Source organism: Bombina bombina, chromosome 4, assembly GCF_027579735.1.
Source record: "Bombina bombina isolate aBomBom1 chromosome 4, aBomBom1.pri, whole genome shotgun sequence".
Classification (NCBI taxonomy): Eukaryota; Metazoa; Chordata; class Amphibia; order Anura; family Bombinatoridae; genus Bombina; species Bombina bombina.
In genome coordinates, this window is record NC_069502.1 from 831,337,368 (window position 1) to 831,361,451 (window position 24,084).

At 41.0% G+C, this 24,084-nt stretch overlaps 1 protein-coding gene across 3 annotated transcripts in view; it reads left to right on the forward strand.

Annotated features, from left to right (window-relative positions):
* Positions 1-24,084, forward strand: part of LOC128655634 (gastrula zinc finger protein XlCGF26.1-like) — a 45,380-nt gene that overhangs the window by 17,212 nt on the left and 4,084 nt on the right. For all 3 annotated transcript variants that reach the window (XM_053709222.1, XM_053709223.1, XM_053709221.1), the window contains exon 5: positions 8,108-8,215. In XM_053709222.1, coding sequence (XP_053565197.1) covers positions 8,108-8,215 — 108 coding nt within the window. The remainder of the gene's footprint in view (positions 1-8,107; positions 8,216-24,084) is intronic.

Below are 24,084 nucleotides of genomic sequence, written 5' to 3' on the forward strand. Positions count from 1 at the left end.
GATAAAAATGGAGACAGGGGAAATAGAAATAAAATGCACTTGGGAAAAAAAAGGGGTATATTATACCTATACTCTAATATATATGTGTGAAAAAATGTATACTCGCTGCTAATCAAAAGGGACTGGTTGTACAGATTCTAGAAATATGGAATAAAAAGCGCAGAGTAAAAAACACCAAACTCCTGATATACCTAAAAAGTCCCTGATATAGGCATGTACAAAACAGATAAAATTAAGTTTAAACAGGAGCGCTGTAGCTAAAGGTGAATATGAAACAAATAAAACAGGTGATAGATTCCCATAAATACGTGTTAAAACATCAATACTGATAAATTAAAAACAAGTGGTGAATTCCAAAAGATACGTTTCAAAACATCAATGTTGGTAAATATTAAATAGTGACAAATACTTAGTGCAAAGATCATTCGTGCATATTATGAATAATCAAAAAAAGGGGCTTGGTGCAGCAAAATAAACTAAAATGAATTAAACAGTGACAAGTTAGGTGTGGTTTGCAAGGCTCTGCCTAAAAATATTTAATGTAACATATAAAAATACAGAATAAAACACATATACTAAAAACGGACGTCTCCGTATCAAACAAATTATGCCAATACACCGATTTTTTCAAAAGTTTGTCTCCTAATGGCCAGAAATGGGATAAAGCAGTCCCGGTAACAGTTATTATGTAGATAGATGATGCAGGCTTACCCCCAAACAGTTGCGGCTTTTTGATGAAGCAAACGATGAAATTACCGCCGTGGCGGAAGTGACGTCACTTAAGGGGGCGCTGGCCCGACTGAGCACTCCGATTGGTTTCTATTACGGTCGTTCTCAGGTTGCAGCTGCTTAGTTCACAGTGGCAAGGTATCCGCTCTTTATGTGCTCAAATGCACGCAGGATACTGACAACGGTAGTTTTGTGCTGAATGCGACTGTTTAGAGTAGATACAAAAGTTCCATTTATAACCTTCAATAAGGCTTAATAATGTTGGTACACAAGCAAGTGCCAGGAGAATGCAAAATTCTTTTAAAAGTTCCACAGATGACAAGCTGTATCAATCTGTAACAGCAACTGATAGCTGTGAGATACTTCTCAAAATCAGAAGTGGGCAACAAACATCAACGCGTTTCTCCCTCTGCAGGGCTTTCTCAAGATGAGGTGTTGCAGCAGGTGTACCTTTTTAAAGGTGTACCTCAGTCTCTTATTGGTTACAATTTTCTTAGTCATAGATGAAGGGGTGTGTATCATTAATTAAAGGTAGTATTGGCAACTCTACATCTGTTCAGAGCAATGATATATCAGCTTCATTATTAAAACAGATACAAAAGACAAATATAGAAAATACAGAGGCTATCAATGTCCCATTCATTACTGAGTATAGTGCAGATCATGGTCTTATGAGAAAGATCTTAAATAAAAATTGGGGTATACTTAAAGCAGACCCTATTATAGGAGATTCTTTACCACCGAAACCAAAAATGATCTTTAGAAAATCTAAAAACTTCAAATCTATCCTGGCACCGAGTGCATATCACACTAAAACTATGGTACCCATACAAAAAAACCTACAAGGAGGGAAAATAGTAGGTTTTTTTCCTTGCTATTCTTGTAAGGCCTGTAAACACAGCGACAAAAGAAGTACAGTTAAAGTTCAGAAATCTGGGGAAGAATTGAGTATTAAAGAGTGTATTAGATGTACCACTAAAGGGGTCATCTATATTTTAAAATGCACTTGTGATTTGATATATTTTGGGGAAACAAAAAGAATGGTAAAAGATAGGATAAGGGAACATCTCCTTTGTATTGAAAAGGGAATGGAAGACACTAATCTGTATAAACATTTTAAATTAGTGCATAATGGCAGAACTTCTGATCTAAAGTATTGGGGAATAGCACATTTTAAACAAAATTGGAGGGGTGGGAACATAGAAAAAATCTTAAAACTCAAAGAGGCAGAACTGATATATAAATACGATACCCTATTTCCCACCGGCCTGAACTCAGAGTTAGATATTTCCCCATTCTTATTAGATTAATTTCCACTAGATCAAATTAAATTTTTATAAATCAATTTTATCCCCTAACGTATACTTGTGTCTCTTTTAATATAGATATACTTTCAATATAAATGTATTTTTTAATACTAGTGTATTTTATTATTCTTTTTAACAGCGCGGATAATTCACTTTTAAAGTTTTTTAGAATGAAGGTATAGATATAACCTTATTTATCATATAGTTTTTTTATATTATGTTACTACATAGTTCATAGAGCCCCATTTATATTTTCATTTATATTTTCATTCTACCTTATAGGTTTTTTAAAATAATCTAATTCAATTCTGTATACCTATTTTAATATCACTATCGCTATGTATTTTTTAATTGATCACTCTAGAAGATTATATGAAATTTTGTATCTGATGGACACAGGTTACAGGTAAGTGTGCTTTTGTGGTGTGTCTGAGGGACACAGGATACAGGCGAGTGTGCACGTGTTGTGTCTGAGGGACACAGGATACAGACGAGTGTGTACATGTGTTGTGTCTGAGGGATATGGGTTACAGATGAGTGTGCATGTGTGTAACTCAGGTTTATATCATTTTGCCTCATGTAAATAAGTTATATTTATCAGATGGTTACACAACAGACACAGGTTAGTGAATAGCTCAGGTTTATATAATTTTGTCTCATGTAAATAACAGTTATATTTATCAGATGGTTACACAGCAGACACATGTTAGTGAGTAACTCAGGTTTATATCATTTTGTCTCATGTAAATAACAGTTATATTTATCAGATGGTTACACAGCAGACACAGGTTAGTGAGTAGCTCAGGTTTATATCATTTTGTGTCATGTAAATAACAGTTATATTTATCAGATGGTTACACAGCAGACACAGGTTAGTGAGTAACTCAGGTTTATATCATTTTGTGTCATGTAAATAACAGTTATATTTATCAGATGGTTACACAGCAGACACAGGTTAGTGAGTAGCTCAGGTTTATATCATTTTGTGTCATGTAAATAACAGTTATATTTATCAGATGGTCACACAGCAGACACAGGTTAGTGAGTAGCTCAGGTTTATATCATTTTGTGTCATGTAAATAACAGTTCTATTTATCAGACGGTTACACAGCAGACACAGGTTAGTGAGTAGCTCAGGTTTATATCATTTTGTCTCATGTAAATAAGTTATATTTATCACATGGTTACACAGCAGACACAGGTTAGTGAGTAGCTCAGGTTTATATCATTTTGCCTCATGTAAATAAGTTATATTTATCAGATGGTTACACAGCAGACACAGGTTAGTGAGTAACTCAGGTTTATATCATTTTGTCTCATGTATATAACAGTTATATTTATCAGATGGTTACACAGCAGACACAGGTTAGTGAGTAACTCAGGTTTATATCATTTTGTCTCATGTATATAACAGTTATATTTATCAGATGGTTACACAGCAGACACAGGTTAGTGAGTAACTCAGGTTTATATCATTTTGTCTCATGTAAATAACAGTTATATTTATCAGATGATTACACAGCAGACACAGGTTAGTGAGTAGCTCAGGTTTATATCATTTTGCCTCATGTAAATAAGTTATATTTATCAGATGGTTACACAGCAGACACAGGTTAGTGAGTAGCTCAGGTTTATATCATTTTGTGTCATGTAAATAACAGTTATATTTTCTCAGATGGTTACACAGCAGACACAAGTCAGTGAGCAGCTCATGTATGATTAACTAAGGGCTAGATTACAAATGAAGCACAAAAATATAAGTTCTACTGAGTGCTAACTCCACTCAAGTTATATCTATAGTTCTTCTATTCTTGTACTCGTATTACAAGTTTAAAGTGAAATGTTATCGGATGAGTCAAAGACTCAGGTGCGTTAATATCTGGAGGTCGTTTATTGTGACCTCGCTGAGTCCCTTTCTGCATAGACTTCTGTATATTTATACACATATAAATAAATCACATACATATACATCTTTGTGCACCAGATCATATCCCTTTAAATCACTATTAGAACATTTATTTCAATGATAAACCTTGTTTTTGTGTTACATATGTATAACTATGACTGAAATACTTTACTCTAATATACTATACGTGTGTTTTATTGCGCATATATTCAGGCGTTCATGGAACAGTAAAGTCAAAATTAAACTTTTGTGCTTCAGATAGAGGATACAGTTTTAAACAACTTTCCAATTTACTTTACTCATTTTCTGTGTTTTCTTTGTATCCTTTGTTGAATAGCATACCTAGCTGATGTTTGGTGTCTGCACATAAATGCTTCTTGTCATTGGCTCAGCAGATGTGTACAGCTAGCTCCCAGTAATTCTTTGCTTCTCCTTCAACAAAAGATAACATTTGCTTAATTCTCTTGGTAACAGAAGTACATTGTAAAGTTGTATAAAATGACTCTCTCTCTGAATCATGAAATTATTTTTTTGTTTGTTTTTTACATTTTACTTCAGGTCTCTAAAAGCACTAAGTTCCCAGTGCTATTTTGTAATGTGCTCGAGTGTAACGCTTATGTCGCCAATGTAATATGAGCGTTAGTAGCAAATCCTGCGCTCTTCATTCAAAGTATAGGGTGTGCTAAATAAATGTCAGCCTCGTTAAAGGGACATGAAACCCTTCATTTTTCTTTCATAATTCAGAGATAGAATGAGGAGCAGAACCGTTAATGTTACCCTTAGTGTGACCTTGTGCACAATCATTATCAGAGACATGAAGCTTTCAGATAGTTTCATAAAGAATACAATTTTAAATAACTTTCCAATTTACTTCTATTATCTAATTTTCTTCGTTCTCATGGTATCAATGGATACCAACAGAACAAAAAAATTGGATAATAAAAGTGAATCTATCTGAAAATGTCATGTCTTTGATGATGATTGTGCACAAGGTCACACTAAGAGTAACTTTAATGATTTTACTCCACTTGCGTCTCATGGATACAGGGCACAGGTGAGTGTACGTGTGTGATGTGCCTGAGGGATACAGGGCACAGGTGAGTGTACGTGTGTTGTGTGTCTGAGGGATACAGGGCACAGGTGAGTGTACATGTGTGATGTGTCTGAGGGATACAGGGCACAGGTGAGTGTACATGTGTGATGTGTCTGAGGGATACAGGGCACAGGTGAGTGTACGTGTGTGATGTGTCTGAGGGATACAGGGCACAGGTGAGTGTACGTGTGTGATGTGTCTGAGGGATACAGGGCACAGGTGAGTGTACGTGTGTGATGTGTCTGAGGGATACAGGGCACAGGTGAGTGTACATGTGTGATGTGTCTGAGGTATACAGGGCACAGGTGAGTGTACATGTGTGATGTGTCTGAGGGATACAGGGCACAGGTGAGTGTACATGTGTGATGTGTCTGAGGGATACAGGGCACAGGTGAGTGTACATGTATTATGTGTCTGAGGGATACAGGGCACAGGTGAGTGTACATGTGTGATGTGTCTGAGGGATACAGGGCACAGGTGAGTGTACATGTGTGATGTGTCTGAGGGATACAGGGCACAGGTGAGTGTACGTGTGTGATGTGTCTGAGGGATACAGGGCACAGGTGAGTGTACGTGTGTGATGTGTCTGAGGGATACAGGGCGCAGGTGAGTGTATGGTGTGTGATGTGTCTGAGGGATACAGGGCACAGGTGAGTGTACGTGTGTGATGTGTCTGAGGGATGCAGGGCACAGGTGAGTGTACGTGTGTGATGTGTCTGAGGGATGCAGGGCACAGGTGAGTGTACGTGTGTGATGTGTCTGAGGGATGCAGGGCACAGGTGAGTGTACGTGTGTGATGTGTCTGAGGGATGCAGGGCACAGGTGAGTGTACGTGTGTGATGTGTCTGAGGGATGCAGGGTACAGGTGAGTTTACATGTGTGATGTGTCTGAGGGATACAGGGCACAGGTGAGTGTATATGAGTGATGTGTCTGAGGGATACAGGGCACAGGTGTGTGTGTGTGTGTGATTTGTCTGAGGGATACAGGGCACAGGTGAGTGTACATGTGTGATGTGTCTGAGGGATACAGGGTGCAGGTGAGTGTACGTATGTGATGTGTCTGAGGGATACAGGGCACAGGTGAGTGTACGTGTGTGATGTGTCTGAGGGATACAGGGCACAGGTGAGTGTACGTGTGTGATGTGTCTGAGGGATACAGGGCACAGGTGAGTGTACATGTGTGATGTGTCTGAGGGATACAGGACACAGGTGAGTGTACATGTGTGATGTTTATGTGGGATGCCGGGCACAGGTGCGTGTATGTGTGTGATGTGTCTGAGGGATGCAGGGCATAGGTGAGTGTATTTGTATGACATGTATGGGGGATGCAGGGCACAGGTGAGTTTACATGTGTGATGTGTCTGAGGGATGCAGGGCACAAGTGAGTTTATATGTGTGATGTGTCTGAGGGATATAGGGCACAAGTGAGTGTACGTGTGTGATGTGTCTGAGGGATACAGGGCACAGGTGAGTGTATGTGTGTGATGTGTCTGAGGGATACAGGGCACAGGTGAGTGTACGTGTGTGATGTGTCTGAGGGATACAGGGCACCGGTGAGTGTACATGTGATGTGTCTGAGGGATACAGGGCACAGGTGAGTGTACATGTGTGACGTGTGTCTGAGGGATACAGGGCACCGGTGAGTGTACATGTGATGTGTCTGAGGGATACAGGGCACAGGTGAGTGTATATGTGTGATGTGTCTGAGGGATACAGGGCACAGGTGAGTGTACGTGTGTGATGTGTCTGATGGATACAGGGCACAGGTGAGTGTACGTGTGTGATGTGTCTGATGGATACAGGGCACAGGTGAGTGTACATGTGTGATGTGTCTGAGGGATACAGGGCACAGGTGAGTGTACGTGTGTGATGTGTCTGAGGGATACAGGGCACAGGTGAGTGTACGTGTGTGATGTGTCTGAGGGATACAGGGCACAGGTGAGTGTACGTGTGTGATGTGTCTGAGGGATACAGGGCACAGGTGAGTGTACGTGTGTGATGTGTCTGAGGGATACAGGGCACAGGTGAGTGTACGTGTGTGATGTGTCTGAGGGATACAGGGCACAGGTGAGTGTACGTGTGTGATGTGTCTGAGGGATACAGGGCACAGGTGAGTGTACCTGTGTCATGTGCCTGAGGGATACAGGGCACAGGTGAGTGTACATGTGTGATGTGTCTAAGGGATACAGGGCGCAGGTGAGTGTACGTGTGTGATGTGTCTGAGGGATACAGGGCGCAGGTGAGTGTACGTGTGTGATGTGTCTGATGGATACAGGGCACAGGTGAGTGTACATGTGTGATGTGTCTGAGAGATACAGGGCACAGATGAGTGTACGTGTGTGATGTGTCTGAGGGATACAGGGCACAGGTGAGTGTACGTGTGTGATGTGTCTGAGGGATACAGGGCACAGGTGAGTGTACAAGGGTGATGTGTCTGAGGGATGCCGGTCATAGTTGAGTGTATGAGGCCGAATTATCAAGCTCCGAATGGAGCTTGATGCCCCGTGTTTCTGGTGAGCCTTCAGGCTTGCCAGAAACACAAGTTATGAAGCAGGGGTCTAAAGACCGCTGCTCCATAACCTGTCTGCCTGCTCTGAGGAGGCGGACAGACATCGCCGGAAATCAACCCGATCGAATGCGATCGGGTTGATTGTCACCCCCTGCAAGCGGACATGAGCCGCAATATCGGATCATGTCTGCTCACATCATGATAAATAGGCCCCTATGTGTGTGATGTGTCTGAGGGATGCAGGGCTCAGGTGAATGGATTTCATTTTCAAAATTCTCACAAAACCCTGTAATACGTCTCATATGGGAATTCTGATTGGTTACAATGAGGCTGTATTTGCAGCGAGTAAAGTGATTCCCAGCTAACTCCCTTTACTGTATGACACAGGTTGTATTTACTGTTGTGCTAATGTCATTACATAATTTGTTTCATCCAGATGTGACTATTAATGATATAGGCTCAGGTGTATTTAACTTAAATTACACAATATATCACACTAAAGTAATCTTTAAATAGTGACCATGTAAATAGTGTTTTTTTTATTTATTCTTTTTTTTTTGCAGGTGAAAAAGATGCTAAGATTTCATGTAAAACAGAACAAACAGAAGATCAGTGGCTAAGAAATATAACAGAAGCAGCAGAGCAGGAAATATGTGACAATATAAATGCAGGTTAGTGCGCGTGTGTGATGTGTCTGAGGGATACAGGGCACAGGTGAGTGTACGTGTGTGATGTGTCTGAGGGATACAGGGCACAGGTGAGTGTACATGTGTGATGTGTCTGAGGGATACAGGGCACAGGTGAGTGTATGTGTGTGATGTGTCTGAGGGATACAGGGCACAGGTGAGTGTACATGTGTGATGTGTCTGAGGGATACAGGGCACAGGTGAGTGTACGTGTATGATGTGTCTGAGGGATACAGGGCACAGGTGAGTGTACGTGTGTGATGTGCCTGAGTGATACAGAGCACAGGTGAGTGTACATGTGTGATGTGTCTGAGGGATACAGGGCACAGGTGAGTGTATGTGTGTGATGTGTCTGAGGGATACAGGGCACCGGTGAGTGTACATGTGATGTGTCTGAGGGATACAGGGCACAGGTGAGTGTACATGTGTGACGTGTGTCTGAGGGATACAGGGCACCGGTGAGTGTACATGTGTGATGTGTCTGAGGGATACAGGGCACAGGTGAGTGTACGTGTGTGATGTGTCTGAGGGATACAGGGCACAGGTGAGTGTACGTGTGTGATGTGTCTGAGGGATACAGGGCGCAGGTGAGTGTATGGTGTGTGATGTGTCTGAGGGATACAGGGCACAGGTGAGTGTACGTGTGTGATGTGTCTGAGGGATGCAGGGCACAGGTGAGTGTACGTGTGTGATGTGTCTGAGGGATACAGGGCACAGGTGAGTGTACGTGTGTGATGTGCCTGAGTGATACAGAGCACAGGTGAGTGTACATGTGTGATGTGTCTGAGGGATACAGGGCACAGGTGAGTGTATGTGTGTGATGTGTCTGAGGGATACAGGGCACAGGTGAGTGTACATGGGTGATGTGTCTGAGGGATACAGGGCACAGGTGAGTGTACGTGTGTGATGTGTCTGAGGGATGCAGGGTACAGGTGAGTGCACGTGTGTGGTGTGTCTGACCATGGAACTATGGACAAGTTTACACCGTGCACCAGCAGTGATTCTGTGACATTTATTGTTTGCTCGTGTACTATAGATCATTAGCAAGACCTAAGTTATCATATGACACAGCACTGCAGAGGGTACGTCTGCATTAGAAGTAAATTTCAAACTGCTAGATTTCTAATTATAGTATTGTTTTACATTTTTTATATTTATAACCCATGTTCTCATTTTAATTTACGTTCTAAATAATACATGATTTATTGAGACTGGTGTACAGTCCTTTGGGAAATCAAGGGTTAAGTCCTCATGTAGCCACAAATTACTGACTTCTGGATTTTTGGGCTGCCTCGTTGTTTTGTAAAAAATTCTTAGCCTTACAATACCCCATAAAGAAAAAGACACTCATAGATAGACCGATATTTAACATTTACATACATTTTAATGCATCAAATGAACATACATTTTTTTTTTAAATTAGATTCTTAAAAAAAAGATTAAAAGTAATAACTGTCTGAAACCTCATACCTTGCTTCATTTCGGTGCACACAAGCAATAGTTATAAAATCTAGTTTTCTGACTGAAGTAATTTTATTACATTATAATACTTTTGATAACATTTGATAACATACAGCTAGTTTTGAGCGCTATAGGGAAATTAACGATCGCAGCAAAAGTGGCGTTATTTAATCCCCTATAGCGCTGCCATTACAAGTTTTAAAAAACCTGGCTTGTGTGGGTGATATGGAGATTTTGAGCTCCATACCGCACCAAAAACAAGCAGTGTTCTGACGTGCTCGTGCACGCTTTCCCCATAGACATTAATAGGGAGAGTGGATCAGAAAAAAGTCTAACACCTGGAATGAAAAGTTCCGTAACACAACCCCATTGATGTCTATGGGGAAAAAGAAAGTTAATTTTAAACCTAACACCCTAACATAAACCCCACGTCTAAACTAAAAAAACTTAAAAGGGCCTTTTGTAGGGCATTGCCCTAAGTTAAACAGCTCTTTTGCTACTAAAAAACCAAATACCCCCTAACAGTATACCAATAGGATTTAAGCAGCTCTCATTCTATTGGCTGATTCATCAGCCAATAGAATGACAGCTGCTTAAATCCTATTGGCTGATTTGAACAGCCAATAGGATTTCTTTTTTAAGACCCGATGAGTCCACGGATCATCTTAATTACTAATGGGATATTCACCTACTGGTCAGCAGGAGGCGGCAGAGAGCACCACAGCAGAGCTGGTAAATAGCTCCTCCCTTCCCTCCCACTCCAGTCATTCTCTTTGCCTACGTTAGTGATAGGAAGAGGTAAAGTGAGATGTTAGATAAGATTCTTCAATCAAGAGTTTATTATTTTTAAAGTAGTGCAAGATTGTGCTGCTTTGTCCTGGGTTGTAGCCGTAGTTCATGTCAGTCTCTTCAGTAGAGCTTTGGTGGCTTTAAAGCAATGCGAACTTGTGGGACATAATTCTCACTGCGCCTCCCATATATTATTGCTGCCCTAATCATGAAAACCTGAGGAATATTTAATCAGGAATTTCATTTTCTTCACAGGTCCATGTGGGGGATAGGACTCCTCAAACCTGGTGAACTGCCTTCGCTGTCAGGCAAACATTTGGGGTAGGTGCTTTATTATTTTTCCTGGGACACTTAGAGGAAAAGGAGCACTTTACTTTTCTTTACTTTTCTTTTTTGCATAAAGGGCTTACAATGTTAGGCACTTTATTAAGGGACAAGAAAGCTCTCAGAGTCTGAGAGTAAAGGACAGTGTGTTACAGGCACTAGGGCTGGGAGATTAGCTTTTAAGTTGTGGTTCTTTGTTATGGCGTTTATTTTATTAAGAAATAACGTCCGTGTGAGTGTTGTTACGATAGGCCACGCCCACGATGGGCGGATCGTTTGTATTGCACGCTTTTTTTCTGCATCTCTTCCTGTGGACAGTGTAAAGTCAGGAGACAGGTGCATGTTTTCTATCAAATGCAGACATTTCTAGGTACGGAGGGTTGCTGAATTGTTCCCCTATCGAATCAGGATTGCTTACCAGGAGAGAGAAAGGATCCGGTCTTGCAGTTAGGTAGGCACCTCAGCAGAGCTGCTGAGGTGTAGAGGTGTCATTATTATTTGCCTATGAGTTTTAAAACGTTTGTCTCACACGCAGTAAAAAAATTACACTTTTAAACTTTTTAAAGTGACAGTAACGTTTTTTACATTTAAACTTTTTTTGTCAAAATTAAAGTTTTTATTGTACATTTATATTATTGGCATTCAGTATGGAACTAGGAGACTTGCAAGGTGTTACTTGCTCCTTGTGTTTGGATTCAAATGTGGAACCACCAATCCCTTTCAGTCCCTCATGTATTGAGAGGACTTTAAGTTATAAAATATTTTTCCTGAGCAAATCCTTTCTCAAGCAGATGCTGTTCAAGAATCTAATGATGAGATTCAGGGTACATCGCAGCTTTCTTCCCAAACGTCCCAAATATTACCGCCCACTCAAGCAGTGCCCTGTACTTCTGTTCTAGCGCCCGCTGGAGTTACCTTAAAAGACATAGCTGCTCTTATGTCTTCCTCTATTTCTGATGTATTGTCTGCTTTCCCAATATTGCAAGGCAAACGTAAGACGAAAAGCAGACATTCAGGCAGTGAAGTTTCTGATGCAGTTGTGGCAATATCGGAGTTACCCTCCCAAGGGACTGAAGAGGAGGGTAATGTGGTTTTATCTGAAGGTGAAATTTCAGATTCTGAAAGCTCATTGCCTCTGACGGATTCAGAGGTGGTATCTTTTAGGTTTAAACTTGAACACCTCCGCCTGTTACTTAGAGAGGTTTTGATTACTTTGGACGACTGTGACTCCACGGTAGTGGTTGCCCCTACAAAGTCTAGTAAATTGGACAGATATTTCGAAGTTCCTTCTTACTCAGACGTATTTCCTGTTCCAAAGCGAGCTTCGGAGATCATTACTAAGGAATGGGAGAGACCTGGCATTCCTTTCTCCCCCTCTCCTATTTTTAAGAAGATGTTTCCCATAGCTGACTCCTTCAAAAAGGTTTGGTAAACAGTTCCTAAAGTGGAAGGGGAGGTTTACACCTTAGCCAAGAGAATTGCTATTCCCATAGAGAATAGTTGTGCCTTTAAAGATCCTATGGACAAAAAATTAGAGGGTTTACTTAAAAAGGTTTATGCTCATCAGGGTTTGCAATGGCAGCCAGCTGCGTGCATTGCTACCGTCACTAGTGCGGCAGCATATTTGATGCTCTATCTGAATCTATCAGAATTGAGACTTCTTTGGAAGAGATCCAAGACAGGATAAAAGCTTTGAAGCTAGCTAATGCTTTTATTACGGTCGCTTCCCTTCAAATTATTAAATTGGGAGCTAAAATTTCAGGGTTATCTATTCTGGCACGCAGAGCCTTATGGTTAAAGCTTTGGTCTGTGAATGTATCATCTAAGTCTAAGCTTCTAGCGATCCCTTACAAGGGGAAGTCCTTGTTTGGACCTGGCCTCACGGAAATTATCTCTGATATCACGGTAGGTAAGGGTAATCTCCTACCTCAGGATAAGAGAAAAAAATAAAAGGGACGACAGAGTAATTTTAGTTCCTTTCGAAATTTCAAGGGAAATTATTTCTCTTAAGCAGGACAATCTAAGCCTACATGGAGACCCAACCAGTCTTGGAATAAGGGTAAACAATCCAAGAAGCCGGCTACTGAATCCAAATCAGCATGAAGGGCATGTCCCCGATCCGTGTCCGGATCTGATAGGGGGCAGACTTTCCTTCTTCATTCAGGCTTGGGTTTGGGACGTTCAGGATCCCTGGGCAATAGAAATAGTGTCTCAGGGATACAAATTGGAGTTCAAAAGTTTTCCTCCCAGAGGCAGGTTTCTTCTTTCAAGATTATCTGTAGACCAGACAAAAAAAGAGGCGTTCTTACTTTGTGTAGAAGACCTCTCCGCCCTGGGAGTAATTTTTCCCGTTCCAATTCTGGAACAGGGTCAGGGGTTTTATTCCAATCTGTTTGTGGTTCCCAAAAAGGAGGGAACCTTCAGACCAATTTTAGACCTCAAAAGTCTATTTCTCAGAGTTCCATCATTCAAGATGGAAACTATTCAATCCATTCTTCCTTTAATCCAGGAGGGTCAGTTTATGACAACGGTGGATTTAAAGGATGCGTACCTTCATGTCCCTATTCACAGGGATCATCACAAGTTTTTAAGGTTTGCCCTCCAGGACAAACACTTCCAGTTTGTGGCACTTCCTTTCGGACTGGCCACTGCTCCCAGAATTTTCACAAAGGTTCTGGGGTCTCTGTTGGCGGTACTTCGGTCAAGGGGCATTGGAGTGGTGCCTTATCTGGATGACATTCTAGTCCAGGCGCCATCTTTTCAACAAGCAAGATCACACACCGATATAGTGTTATCTTTCCTGAGAACTCACGGGTGGAAGATAAATGTGAAAAAGAGTTCCCTAGTTCCAGATACAAGAGTCACCTTCTTGGGAACCATAATAGACTCCTTGTCTATGAAGATTTTTCTGACAGAAGTCAGGAAATCAAAGATTATCGATACTTGTCTAGTCCTTCAGTCCACTCCTCGGCCATCAGTGGCTCAGTGCATGGAGTTAATGCTGATGATGGCAGCAATGGACATCATCCCGTTTGCTCGGTTCCATCTCAGACCTCTGCAGTTAAACATGCTCAGGCAATGGAACAGAGATTATGCGGATTTGTCTCCTCGAATAACTCAGGAGCAGGAGACAAGAAGCTCTCTTCAATGGTGGTTGTCTCTGGATCATCTCTCCCAGGGAACCTGCTTTCGCATACAATCCTGGGTGATTGTTACAACAGACGCCAGTCCTCTGGGGTTCGGGAGCTGTCTGGGGCTCTCTCAAGGCTCAGGGAGTTTGGACTCAGAGTCTGTTCTTCCTATAAATATTCTAGAACTGAGGGCAATCTTCAATGCCCTTCTGGCCTGGCCCCAGTTAGCCTCACACCGGTTTATCAGGTTCCAGTCGGACAATATAACTTCAGTGGCTTACATCAATCATCAGGGAGGAACGAAGAGTTCCTTAGCGATGACAGAAGTAACCAAAATAATTCAGTGGGTGGAAGCTCACTCTTGTTACCTATCGGCGATCCACATCCCAGGGGTGGACAACTGGGAGGCGGATTTCCTGAGCAGGCAGACTTTTCCTCTGGGGGAGTGGGAACTCCATCCGATAGTGTTTTCCCATCTAATTCTCAAGTGGGGTCAGCCGGAATTGGATCTTATGGCATCCCGACAGAATGCCAAGCTCCCGAGATACGGGTTGAGGTCCAGGGACCCCCAGGTGGAGCTGATAGATGCTCTGGCGGTCCCTTGGACCTTCAGTTTAGCATACCTATTTCCTCCGTTTGCTCTTCTTCCTCGGGTTATTGCTCGAATCAAAGAGGAGAGGGCGTTGGTGATCTTCATAGCGCCGGTCTGGCTGCGCAGGATTTGGTATTCAGATCTGGTGGAGATGGCATCTCTGCCACCCTGGGGACTTCCGTTGAGGAAGGACCTTCTAATACAGGGACCCTTCCTTCACCCAAATCTAGTTTTTCTGAAGCTGACTGCTTATCCAAGCGGGGGGTTTCTGATTCGGTCATAGAGACCATGATTCAAGCACGTAAACCTGTTACTAGATGGATTTACCATAAGATTTGGTGTAAATATCTCTATTGGTGTGAATCCAAGGGTTACTCATGCAGTAAAGTTAGGATTCCTAGAATTTTGTCTTTTCTTCAAGAAGGTTTGGAGATGTCTGGCGGGTGTCCCAGATGTTCAATCCTTTTGTCATGCCTTAGTTAGGATCAGGCCTGTGTTTAAAAAAGTTACTCCTCCATGGAGTCTTAATCTTGTTCACAAAGTTCTTCAAGGGGCTCCATTTGAGCCGATGCATTCTTTAGATATTAAGTTGTTATCTTGGAAGGTTTTATTTCTTGTTGCTATTTCCTCTGCTCATAGAGTATCAGAGCTCTCGGTGTTACAGTATGAATCTCCTTACCTTATTTTCCATTCAGATAAGGTAGTTTTACGTACTAAGTTAGGATTTCTTCCTAAGGTTGTTTCTAAGAGGAACATTAATCAGGAGATTGTTGTTCCTTCTTTGTGTCCTAATCCTTCTTCTCAGAAGGAATGTCTTCTACACAATTTGGACGTGGTCCATGCTTTAAAGTTTTACTTGCAGGCGACTAAGGACTTTCGTCAGTCGTCTTCTTTGTTTGTCATTTTTTTTTTAAAACGTAAGGGACCAGAAAGCTACAGCAACTTCTTTCTCTTTGGCTGAAGAGTATCATATGTTTTGCTTATGAGACTGCTGGACAGCAGCCTCCTGAGGAGTTATGGCTCATTCCATGAGGGCTGTTGCTTCATCATGGGCATTCAAAAATGAAGCTTCTGTGGAACAGATTTACAAGGCTGCAACTTGGTTCCCTCTGCACACTTTTTCAAAATTCTATAAATTTGACACTTTTGCCTCGGCTGAGGCCGCTTTTGGGAGAAAGGTTCTTCAAGCAGTGGTGCCTTCCGTTTAGGTTCCCTGTCTTATCCCTCCCGTATCATCTGTGTACTCTAGCTTTGGTATTGGATCCAATTAGTAATTAAGATGATCCGTGGACTCATTGTGTCTTAAAAAAGAAAAGAAAATGTATGTTTACCTGATAAATGTATTTCTTTTTTGACACAATGAGTCCACGGCCCACCCTGTTCTTGTAAGACAGTTTTTTTTATTTTTATAAACATCAGACACCTCTGCACCTAGGCTTTTCCTTTGTTTCCTTAAGTTTGGTCGAATGACTGGAGTGGGAGGGAAGAGAGGAGCTATTTAACAGCTCTGCTGTGGTGCTCTGTGCCGCCTCCTGCTGACCAGGAGGTGAATATCCCATTAGTAATTAAGATGATCCGTGGACTCATCGTGCCAAAAAAGAAATACATTTATCAGGTAAACATAAATTTTCTTTTTAGCAGCTCTAATTCCTATTGGCTGATTCAAAATTTTCAGCCAATAGGAATGCAAGGGACGCCATCTTGAATTGTGTACCTTGCATTAAAGATTCAGTGTACAGCGGTGACCATATGAAGAGGATACTCCACGCCGGATGTCTTTAGGATGGACCCGCTCTGCGCCGCCGGGATCAAGATAGAAGATGCCGTCTGGATAAAGATTGAAGAAGCCGCCTGAATGAAGACTTCTCTCCGCTTGGATGAGGACTTTGCCGCCGGGGTGAAGATTAAAGAGGCCGTCTGGATGAAGACTTCTCACTCACCACCTGGATGAGGACTTCGCTACTGGGATGAAGATTGTTCAAGCGGGACTTCAAAAACTGTAAGTGGATCGTCGGGGGTTAGTGTTAGGCTTTTTAAGGGTTTTTTTGGGGTGTTTTTTTTTTTTTTTTAAGTTTAGGGTTTGGGCAGTAAAAGTGCTAAATGCCCTTTTAGTGCAATGTCCATACAAATGCCCTTTTTCAGGGCAATGGATAGCTTAGCTTTTATTAGATTTAGGTTTTTTATTTTGGGGGGATGGTGGGTTTTACTGTTGGGGGTCTTTGTATTTTTTTTTACAGGTAAAAAAGCTAATATCTTTGGGGCACTGCCCCACAAAAGGCCCTTTTAAGGGCCATTGGTAGTTTATTGTAGGCTAGAGTTTTTTTTTTTTTTTTTTTGGGTTGTTTTTTTTATTTTGATAGGGCTATTTATTAGATTAGGTGTAATTCATTTTTATTTTGGATAATTTCGTTTGTTATTTTCCGTAATTTAGTGTTTGTTATTTTTTTTAACTTCGTAGTATTTTTCTGTAATTAGATACTTTCGGCTAGATTTAGAGTTTTGTCGGTAACGACCCGAAAAGCTAACATTGGCTTTTTTCTGGCTGCACCTTTTAAATAACTCTGGTATTGAGAGTCCACAGAATGGCTGCGTTAGGCTCCAAAAAAGGAGCGTAGAGCATATTTAACGCAACTTCAACTCTCGATACCAGAGTTGCTTACGCACGCGGCCAGCTTAAAAAACCTGCTCGTGCACGATTCCCCCATAGGAAACAATGGGGCTGTTTGAGCTGAAAAAAAACCTAACACCTGCAAAAAAGCCGCGTTCAGCTCCTAACGCAGCCCCATTGTTTGCTATGGGGAAACACTTCCTACGTCTGCACCTAACACTCTAACATGTACCCCGAGTCTAAACACCCCTAACCTTACACTTATTAACCCCTAATCTGCTGCCCCCGCTATCGCTGACCCCTGCATATTATTTTTAACCCCTAATCTGCCGCTCCGTAAACTGCCGCTACTTACATTACCCCTATGTACCCCTAATCTGCTGCCCCTAACACCGCCGACCCCTATATTATATTTATTAACCCCTAATCTGCCCCCCACAACGTCGCCTCCACCTGCCTACACTTATTAACCCCTAATCTGCCGAGCGGATCTCACCGCTACTATAATAAAGTTATTAACCCCTAATCCGCCTCACTCCCGCCTCAATAACCCTATAATAAATAGTATTAACCCCTAATCTGCCCTCCCTAACATTGCCGACACCTAACTTCAAGTATTAACCCCTAATCTGCCGACAGGAGCTCACCGCTATTCTAATAAATGTATTAACCCCTAAAGCTAAGTCTAACTTGTTGCATTCTAAGTTAATTGTGGTTGTTTGAAATTTGTGTCAGCAGCTAATGTTTCGTTTTGTGTAAGACACCTAACACTAACACCCCCCTAAGTTAAATATAATTTAAATCTAACTAAATAAATTAACTCTTATTAAATAAATTATTCCTATTTAAAGCTAAATACCTGTAAAATAAACCCTAATATAGCTACAATATAAATAATAATTATATTATAGCTATTTTAGGATTTATATTTATTTTACAGGTAACTTTGTATTTATTTTAACCAGGTACAATAGCTATTAAATAGTTAAGAACTATTTAATAGCTAAAATAGTTAAAATAATTACAAAATTACCTGTAAAATAAATCCTAACCTAAGTTACAATTAAACCTAACACTACACTATCAATACATTAATTAAATAAAATACCTACAATTATCTACAATTAAACCTAACACTACACTATCAATACATTAATTAATTAAATACAATACCTACAAATAAATACAATTAAATAAACTAACTAACGTACAAAAAATAAAAAAGAACTAAGTTACAAAAAATAAAAAAATATTTACAAACATTAGAAAAATATTACAACAATTTTAAACTAATTACACCTACTCTAAGCCCCCTAATAAAATAACAAAGACCCCCAAAATAAAAAAATGCCCTATCCTATTCTAAATTACAAAAGTTCAAAGCTATTTTACCTTACCAGCCCTGAACAGGGCCCTTTGCGGGGCATGCCCCAAAGAATTCAGCTCTTTTGCCTGTAAAAAAAACCGCATACAATACCCCCCCCCAACATTACAACCCACCACCCACATACCCCTAACCTAACCCAAACCCCCCTTAAATAAACCTAACACTAAGCCCCTGAAGATCTTCCTACCTTATCTTCACCCTGCCAGGTTCACCAATCCGTCCTCGGAAGTCTTGATCCAAGCCTCGGAAGTGTTGATCCAAGCCCAAGCGGGGGGCTGAAGAGTGACGTCCATCCTCGGGCTGAAGTCTGGATCCAAGCGGCGGCTGAAGAAATCCATCATTGGGATGAAGTCGGAAGTCCATCATCGGGATGAAGTCTTCTATCAAGCCGCATCTTCAATCTTCTTTCTTCCGGAGCGGAGCGGAGCCATCTTCTTCCCAGCGGACGCGGATCCAACCTCTTCAAGCGACGCCTACTAGCCGAATGACGGTTCCTTTAAGGGATGGATTCTATCAGCCAATCGGAATTAAGGTAGGAAAATTCTGATTGGCTGATGGAATCAGCCAATCAGAATCAAGTTCAATCCGATTGGCTGATCCGATCAGCCAATCAGATTGAGCTCGCATTCTATTGGCTGATCGGAACAGCCAATAGAATGCGAGCTCAATCTGATTGGCTGATTCCATCAGCCAATCAGAATTTTCCTACCTTAATTCCGATTGGCTGATAGAATCCTATCAGCCAATCGGAATTCGAGGGACGCCATCTTGGATGACGTCCCTTAAAGGAACCGTCATTCTTCAGTTGGACATCGTCGGAAGAAGATTGATCCGCGCTGGAGGTCTTCACGATGGAGCTGGTCCACATCGGATGAAGATAGAAGATGCCGCTTGGATCAAGATGGTTGCCGGTCTGGATCGCCTCTTCTTCCCGGATAGGATGAAGATTTTGGAGCCTCTTCTGGACCTCTTCAGCGCCGGATGATGGATGTCTAGCCCCCGCTTGGGTTGGATGAAGATTTTGGAGCCAGGACGGATCGGTGATACCCGGTGAGGTGAAGATAAGGTAGGAAGATCTTCAGGGGCTTAGTGTTAGGTTTATTTAAGGGGGGTTTGGGTTAGATTAGGGGTATGTGGGTGGTGGGTTGTAATGTTGGGGGGGGGTATTGTATGTGTTTTTTTTACAGGCAAAAGAGCTGAATTCTTTGGGGCATGCCCCGCAAAGGGCCCTGTTCAGGGCTGGTAAGGTAAAAGAGCTTTGAACTTTTGTAATTTAGAATAGGGTAGGGCATTTTTTATTTTGGGGGTCTTTGTTATTTTATTAGGGGGCTTAGAGTAGGTGTAATTAGTTTAAAATTGTTGTAATATTTTTCTAATGTTTGTAAATATTTTTTTATTTTTTGTAACTTAGTTCTTTTTTATTTTTTGTACTTTAGTTAGTTTATTTAATTGTATTTATTTGTAGGAATTGTATTTAATTTATTTATTGATAGTGTAGTGTTAGGTTTAATTGTAGATAATTGTAGGTATTGTATTTAATTAATTTATTGATAGTGTAGTGTTAGGTTTAATTGTAACTTAGGTTAGGATTTATTTTACAGGTAATTTTGCAATTATTTTAACTATTTTAGCTATTAAATAGTTCTTAACTATTTAATAGCTATTGTACCTGGTTAAAATAAATACAAAGTTGCCTGTAAAATAAATATTAATCCTAAAATAGCTATAATATAATTATAATTTATGTTGTAGCTATATTAGGGTTTATTTTACAGGTAAGTATTTAGCTTTAAATAGGAATAATTTATTTAATAAGAGTTAATTTATTTAGTTAGATTTAAATTATATTTAACTTAGGGGGGTGTTAGTGTTAGGGTTAGACTTAGCTTTAGGGGTTAATACATTTATTAGCTTAGCAGATTAGGGGTTAATACTTGAAGTTAGGTGTCAGCAATGTTAGGGAGGGCAGATTAGGGGTTAATACTATTTATTATAGGGTTATTTAGGCGGGAGTGAGGCGGATTAGGGGTTAATAACTTAAATATAGTAGAGGTGCAGTACGCTCGGCAGATTAGGGGTTAATAAGTGTAGGCAGGTGGAGGCGACGTTGAGGGGGCAGATTAGGGGTTAATAAATATAATATAGGGGTCGGCGGTGTTAGGGGCAGCAGATTAGGGGTACATAGCTATAATGTAGGTGGCGGCAGCGTGCGGACGGCAGATTAGGGGTTAATAATAATATGCAGGTGTCAGCGATAGCGGGGGCGGCAGATTAGGGGTTAATAAATATAATATAGGGGTCGGCGGTGTTAGGGGCAGCAGATTAGGGGTACATAGGGATAACGTAGTTGGCGGCAGTGTACGGAGTGGAAGATTAGGGGTTAAAACATTTAATAGAGTGGTGGCGATGTGGGGGGGCTTCGGTTTAGGGGTACATAGGTAGTTTATGGGTGTTAGTGTACTTTAGAGCACAGTAGTTAAGAGCTTTATGAACCGGCGTTAGCCCAGAAAGATCTTAACTACTGACTTTTTTTCTGCGGCTGGAGTTTTGTCGTTAGAATTCTAACGCTCACTTCAGACACGACTCTAAATACCAGAGTTAGAAAGATCCCATTGAAAAGATAGGATACGCAATTGACGTAAGGGGATCTGCGGTATGGAAAAGTCACGGCTGAAAAGTGAGCGTTAGACCCTTTCCTGACTGACTCCAAAAACCGGCGGTATTATTATAACATAAATAACAATAGTATGTATACAGATGTATATATAATTTATATTAGTGCCTTAACTGAGTCCTTTAATGTCAATAGGGTCTGGATGTAAGATGACATCCAAAAAGATTGTTCACTATGATTAAAGTGCAGGTATGCAGAGTGCGGGCAGCACCTCTCATAGGCAACAAAGAAATCCAAAAATCTGTGAGAAAAATCACAAAGAGGGCTCCTCCTAGTGCAATATTGCAATGGTGCTGACAACTGACAATTCTTGTATTAAAATAATACTCACAAGAGTTGCAGCACCCAGTGTGCTAAATGGTGCAGGCTGGGGACTCACAGTGGCCCAGCAACACTGATCCGACCATCGGATAACAGGAATACACAGGAACTCCAGGTGGTGGGAGAAGCAATAGAGGCTCATGCTTCCAATAGATACAACAAATATTTATTAAAATCTTATAAAAACGGGGGCGGAGCCAACTGCCGAGGAGAACAGTCGCATCTGTCTTGGGCTCCAGCTATAGACTAAATTTAAAATACCCAAAATGCCAAAATGTCTTCACTAGCAGTTTACCCTCTTTGTTGTTGGACAGTGAAGGGTGGGTCGAAACCTGTGTTTTTAATATTTGGAGCCAAATATAACTTATAATCTCCATAAGAAGATATTGATCGATGGGGCCTGGATAATGTTTGCAAGATCAGTTCCAGGTGGCTAGCCGAGCATTTGCATACATTATACCTCACTGTCAGAACAGTGTTCCACTACAGAGATTTATGACTTAAGGAGATCCAGACGCCTAAAATTTACAGTCTACAGACCACTACGGCCTCTATTTTAGATCGCTATAAGCCGATACATCAACATGGCAGACTTTCACAACACAGTGCGCCAGAGGATCACTTTGAGGCAAATTACATCGCTGCTGCAAGATATGTGCGCACGTCTAGATCATCATTTGACAGATTGCGTGGCTATGCTACGGGCTTCAGTCAGCTCATCCTCCCTCCCATCTACTGAAATATGCTCTGCTGGTGGCCCATTAAGCTCTCAGCGGGCCAGGCTAGCACTACAAAGTGAATGTGGGTCTAATGAAGTAACGAGGGAGAAACTATGGTACGGAAATGAGGTTCAGCATACCACGCACACTGTGTCCACTCAGACAGTGCTGGAGAAGCAACGAAGGTCTGCAGGAAGTCTAACAACATCAAAAGCTGCTGGCAAGTATTGGAGAAAATTATCGATCAGTTACATACATGCTTTATATGTTCTGAAGCCGAGAGGATTAAGAAAGGTCCATGTGAAGGCTGCATGGATGTGTCTAAGGCAGAGATCTGGAACGCAAGTCACCATCGCGCTTACTGGATTAACAGGGAGCCCCTTCGATCCGGGTGGATAGTTGTTTTTTTTTGTTTATCTTTGACCCTCTGCATAATACACATGAGGGACTTTAACTGTTCACTAAAGATGTTGGGGAGTTGTTACCCAGTGATTACATGTGCTGGACCTTCTAACGAAACTAATGCTTTATTTGAATAAAGAAATATACATAGGTCTTCTCATTTAGAGAATGTTAATTGGCATGTCACATAGAATAATATGAGATATTGCTTAGGTTTACTTTAATATGTTAATGTTTTCTTGTTTACCGACAATACTATGGCTCCTTATTACATAGAGACCCCTTGATTCACTAGTATGTTTTCCATTTTTGCTCACATACAGGGTATTATGGTTTGCTCAAAGAGATGGGGTGCCCCTGAATTTGGCTCATGGGTTAATAATAACTTAGCTATCACTGGTTCAGCAAGAGATTCCCACTTTTAAATGTTCACATTTCACATGAATGGCTCACTAAATATGGACCTGTAATACAATATAAATGTCCCTAATTTTCTGATATATATAAAAGGCGGTACATGTGAGCTGGTTATTAGTTTTAAGAGCCTGGGCTGTAACATTCAGTGTTCATCTGTGGTCTATTTATGTGGGGTAGATCTTTAAGCGACTTTCACTAGAGAATCATTAGGATACAGCTGAGCTCCGAAAATACTTTAATCTCTGTAGCAACATGATACTGGAGCACTCCAATTTTGTATATGATAATAACAGCCTTGGTATTTTACATAAAAATCTCTAGTTGGTTTGTTCTAACTGGTGTCAGACGTGGGGGTTGCTGTCTGCGGCTGAGACAGCGTGCTCTCCATGTTTCATGAGGCACAGGAAAATAAAGCCTTTAACTCAATCATACAAAATATTGGTAATAATGGGCAATAAACTAGGGGCATGCAGATTGAAATCTAGCAAACATTTGAGGTTGCAGCCGATATATTGTTGGTAATACTAGATTAACTTAAGAGGTGGCGCAGTGTATTTTCCTTGGGTCCCTCCCCTACTACCACATTCATATCTAATTAATGCCCATATTTCTGACTGGGACTTGGAGCTTTATACGATCTTCTATTAAAATTATAGGAGATAACTGTAGTTTGCATTAACCTCTCACCTCCCCCCCCATATGACTATAGATTAGTCTACATTCACCCATTTCGGTGAATAGTCAGCGGTACTAACCCGCCACCTTACACCTATACATACCAAGTTATAAAAATGTGTTACCTTTCATAAACAATAGTATGTTATGGCTTTTAAGGCCATTATAATGTATCATTCTAATAGGCAGCAATGCATGTTCTAAAGGTACTAGTATTAAGCTACCATATAAATTAAAAAGAGGTATTAAATTATTATGTTTACACTTCCAGCTTTATTTAGCCATTAGAGGTAATGTAGTTGGCTATATTTCACAAGAATTGCATATGCTGACTTTACCTTGGTCAAACAGGTA